Genomic DNA, 5,028 nt, shown 5'->3' with positions numbered 1-5,028 from the left:
AGGCGGAACAGCCCATCCCGGGAAGCCTAAACATCAGGCGAGGCTCGCCGTCATAGTCAACGGCGATTTCCTCCGGCGAAACTCGACCGACGACAGACAAGCAATCGCAGTGCAGAAACCGAAGCGCTCTGGCCACTCCCAGGGCGATCCTCCGCCGCGTGTCCCAGCTCGATCCCTTCAAAACCTCGCTCAAAACTTTATCTCCCTCCACGCTCTCGTACACCAAATACCCGCCTTTCTCGGACCGGCAAATCCCCATCAGCCTAACCACGTTCTTGTGCCGGACTTTCCCGAACTCTGCGATCGCGGCCCAGACGCTCGGCGGAATCGAACTCACGTCGTTTATCTCCTTGACGGCAAAGAATTTGTTCGAGATCGAGAGGCTTCCTTTTCCCTGTCTGCTTGAGCGTGCGATATCTTCGACGGTAACGGACTCCGCTAGCTTTTTGTCGAAGAATTGCAACTCCCAGACCCCGTCCTTGTTTTCGACCCTCTTGACCTCGAACGAGCCTTTCGCTCGGCGGATGTAGGCAAAGACAGCCACGACTACGACAGTGATAACCGCGGCGGCGGCGAGGAGGCACGTGACCACCACGAACCACCACGCGGGATGGTGGTTTTCACCGGCCGGGGTTTTACACGGTGGCAATGTTGAGGCTGAGTTGTACGCTTCTCCGCGGCAGAGGCCTTTGTTCCCGGCCACTGCGGTGGAGTTTATGGCAAGGAACGGAGCCGTGTTGGGAACGCTTCCGTGGAGGCGGTTGTACGATACGTTGACCTGCACCAGCGACTCGATGCGGCCGAGGCGTCTCGGGATTTCTCCAGATAGCTCGTTGTCAGACAAGTCCAGCTGGCCGAGAACTGGCATCTCCGTGAGGCTCTCGGGGATTTCGCCAGTAAATCTGTTGTGGCTGAGGTCGAGACCCACGAGCCTCTCGCATGCAGACACTTCGTCTGGGACTCGGCCGGAGAGTTCGTTGCGGCTCAAGTCAAGTTGAACGAGACTCGGGGCGTTTTGGAAAATGGTTGACGGAATTTCGCCTGAAAAATGATTCTCTGATGCGACCAAGCTCTCGAGCTTTTCGCTGCCGAAAGAGTCCGGCAACTTCCCGGAGAAGCGGTTCCTTCCGAGGTTCAGCATCTGTAGAGAAGCCATGTCCCACTTCGAGTCTCCGATATGGCCCGACAAATTGTTGCCGGAGATATCCAAGAAGTACACGAGAGGGAGTTTTTTAAACCCCGCCGGTACTTCGCCGGAAAAATTATTGTTTTGGAGCCTCACTCGTCTCAAGCTCTTGCAGTGGCTCAGTCCTTGAGGAATTCTCCCCTCCAGAGTGTTGGAAAACAGAATGAGCTTGAAAAGCTGACCCGAATTGCACAAACCGGCTGGTATTTCTCCGACAAGCCGGTTTGTCGATAGGTCTAAGATGGTCAAGTTGTTTCTCTTTCCGAGATCTCTTGGAATCACGCCAGTGAAATTATTGGACCACAATTGAAGTACTTGAAGCCGGGGCAGAGACGCCAACCCCACCGGAATCCCTCCAGAGAAGTTGTTTGAAAAGAGATGGAGAATCTCCAGATGTTGTAACCTCTGGATGGTCTCGGGAACCTCGCCGGAGAGATAGTTGTCGCTGAGGTCGAGCGAAACTAGGTTCTCAAGCTCAAAAACCGACCGGGGGACAGGCCCGGAGAGCCTGTTCTGGTACAGGAAGACATACCGTAGCTCGGTGAGGTTCGCAAGCGAGGCAGGTATCGGCCCGGACAGATTGTTGTACACGAGATCGAGGTGTCTCAGCGATCGGAGCTCCCCGATCTCCGTCGGAATCCGCCCGGAGAAGTTGTTGTACCCAAAGTATATCAACTTCAAGCTCTTCATCATAAAAAGCTCTCTGTGGATCTCTCCGACGAGCTGGTTTGACGCCAGGGTTAGGTACTCCAAGCCCGAGATGTTTGACAGAGAGACCGGGATGGTACCGGACAAGGCGTTCCCACCGAGATCGAGGTACTTGAGGTCTGAGAACCCCCCGATTTCCGGCGGGACCGACCCCGAGAGCAAGTTGTTGGAGAGGTCGAGCGTGTAGAGGGTCGGGACAGGCTCGGGCGGGACATGTCCGGTGAAGTTGTTGTTGCTGAGGTTCAAGTGCCGGAGAGAGCCGGAATAATATTGTCCCCCGGGAATCTCTCCAGTGAACTGGTTTCCGGATAGGTCTAGGGTTTCGAGGCCGGAGAGTCGGAATATCTCTGGAGCGACTCTTCCGGTGAAGTTCTTGGCCGTGAGGTCGATGGAAATGACTCGGGATGAGTTGTCGCACTCGATTCCGTGCCACTCGCATAGGCCGAGACTTTTTTTGGCCGCCCAGCCCGAGAGGAATCCGTGCGGGTCTGTTATGGAAGCTTTGAACGACAAGAGAAGCCGGGCTTGACTTTTGCTTTCGTCAACAAGTGAGGCCGAGGTTTTCGAGAGCTCGGCGTCGACGAATACGACGATGATCAAGAACAGTAATACTTGATGTGTTGGTGTTGATATTGATGGTGAGCTTTTTGTTGCCATGGTTCTTGTCATGAAGAGAGCTCTACAATTGTGTAGAGGTTTTTTTTTTTTTTTTTTTTTATATCCTTTGAGAAGTGCTCTTCATGATCGTCCCAAACTGCCAAGAGGATAAAGCAACTCAATATCAATGATGGAAATACTTTTAACTACATACAAATTTCACAATTCAGATTTATAGCTTCTTTTTTTTTTGGCTCGTATAGCTTTTTTTATTCTATCTATTCTTATTTATGTATTTATTCTCTTTCTATTTTCTTTACTCAACTATGAGATATTCCCTCTAACTGACAATAATTAAAGTAAGGAATATAAGGAAATGATTCAACGGTTCAATTTATATAGGGAACAAATAAGGACTCACCAAGTAATGATTGAATTATATTGGGTGAATTTGCTTTAGCTAGTAATAATATTCCTGCAAGATTTAGTAAAAAATGAAACTATTAGTATTAGTGATAGGTCAAGCAACTCAAATCATATGGTTATCTTCATCGAAAGTAAAAACAAAATGGTAGCTAGTTCAATAAACTTAGGTAAAACGTTTTTCACCTACCTTCAACTCATATATAATTGAAGCCGAAAGAAGTTCATAGCTAGACCATGCACGCACTCAATTTCCACTTCAATAATGAAGCTATCTAGGATTGAAAACTAGAAAAGTAAGAAAGCAGGAATAATGATGAAGAAGAGGTTGTGATAGGCTATTGGATATTATTTTGAGAGTGAAGGAGAGTGGAGCGAATTCAGTGCTTAAATAGATAACAAAGCAAGAGTGAAAGGTGTATGATTGGCCTGAGTTTTCTAATATAATTACCAAAGTGCACCTGTACTCTCTGCTCTTTTTTTTTTTAGATCGATCGATATCTAGTTGTTTTCTTTCATGTTTGAACACAAAGTATAAAGAAAGAGATATAGGAACGGATGTTGGAAAGGAGAGACTGATTTTGTCGGTTTATTTGCACGAAATGTTCTCTTTTTTGACTGACGCACTGACTGAGATTAGGATAGGGACAAAAGGATTCTCAGTAACTGTTAAAAAGCTCCAAAGACTTATAAGCATGTGTGTATGAGCCTTAGATTTTGTACTCATTTACACCTATATATTTATATAAGTATATATATATATATATAAATATATGCCAGACCATGAATATATGATTTGCCAAAAAAAAATTAAAAGGAATATTTCGATCCAATTTGAAAAAACGTGTATATGGAATATTAGTGTCTGCGACTCTTTCTCAGTATTTTGCATGTTATAATCATAATAATAATAGTAAATTAGTAATAATAAAAAGGAAAATTTTCAAGGAGAGCCAAGAATTTAATGAACAAACAGTGGTTCAATTTTTAACGCATCTCTGACTCTAGACGAACTTAGTAGTAGCTCATGTGTTTAAATTTTCAAAACCTTCTGTCTCTTTTTTGGCTTTTATCTTTAATTAACTTTTCTGAGCCGTATCCACATGTTGAAATCGTTATGCTTGGACTATATGAATGAAGTAATTAAGTCCCAATAATCAGTTACATTCCTTTGTCCCAAGAGATTTAAATTTCATGCAGTACTAAGTTCAGACAAGTTGACCAGCACTGTCAGATAATTCTTATTTCTACCAAAATATCTCCTCTTTTAATCAAACAAAGGAAACGGAATAATTGTTATATATCAGGTCCTCTCTTCAAAATTAATTTTTTTCTATTTATATTTTGAGGCTCTCCTTCAGATGGAATTTTGACTAATCATTAATGCATCTGCGTATGTGCTGTCATTATTGGTTGTTTAAAAATTTACTTTGTCAGACAAAATCATGAACTAACAAATCATTTATATTCAGATCATATTATTCTTAGGAAATTCACTTTTTTTCTTGACTTTATTTTTGTTGTTGTTCCTAGGTCCATCATTTAATTAGTACATATGTGTATGAACTCATGAAGTAAATTTCATAAAATCATAAAAGATGAGATGATGGCCTGGGTAATTCGGTAAGTCAAAAGCAAAAGAGAAGGGCTAGAAAGTAACAATCTTCGACTCCTTTCGTTTGGAGTATCTTGGATTCTCTCCCATGAGTAGAGTGAGAAAAGGTAAGACTAAATTTAAAAAGCTTAGCAGAAAAAAAATGAGAGGCATATATTAGGAGTTACAAAATGTATCACGAGGCAAAGTGGTAATAGTGTAGAAAAAATAGTGAGAGAGAGAAGAATATAAGAGGAAAAGAAAAAGCGACAAATCTTTTACACTGCGTATGGCAAATGCTCGTGCGCGCACAGTGTATACATATATGTATATACCACTATATACCTCGAAGGGTGTGCGTTTGTGGGACCCGCAGTCCCTTTCTCGAAGGAATATACAGTGAATGGTCTTTGTCAAACCCGGCATGCTTTGTTCATCTCCATTTTCTAGGGTTTTACAATTCCTCTTATATATGTTTATAATATATATTCTCATATCAGCCCCACGCCCACTTCTTTAC

The 5,028-nt window shown here is 43.7% G+C and overlaps 1 protein-coding gene across 1 annotated transcript in view; it reads right to left on the bottom strand.

Moving 5' to 3' along the window:
- LOC149390776 (Leucine-rich receptor-like protein kinase family protein) overlaps nucleotides 1-3,270 on the bottom strand; it is a 4,614-nt gene extending 1,344 nt beyond the window's left edge. Inside the window, exons 1-3 of the mRNA XM_089620470.1 lie at nucleotides 3,105-3,270; nucleotides 2,913-2,966; nucleotides 1-2,648 (exon numbers count right to left, since the gene is read on the bottom strand). The exon at nucleotides 1-2,648 is cut by the window's left edge and continues 36 nt beyond it. Of these exons, the coding sequence (XP_089476596.1) occupies nucleotides 1-2,563 (2,563 nt within the window). The 5' untranslated portion in view covers nucleotides 2,564-2,648; nucleotides 2,913-2,966; nucleotides 3,105-3,270. The remainder of the gene's footprint in view (nucleotides 2,649-2,912; nucleotides 2,967-3,104) is intronic.
- Nucleotides 3,271-5,028: the final 1,758 nt, after the last annotated feature.

Source organism: Urtica dioica, chromosome 7 (genome assembly GCF_054948205.1).
Source record: "Urtica dioica subsp. dioica isolate 48M chromosome 7, U.dioica_male_clone48M_v1_H2, whole genome shotgun sequence".
Lineage (NCBI taxonomy): Eukaryota > Viridiplantae > Streptophyta > Magnoliopsida > Rosales > Urticaceae > Urtica > Urtica dioica.
The sequence above is the reverse complement of the archived record's forward strand: the minus strand, read 5'-3'. Positions and strand labels throughout refer to the sequence as shown.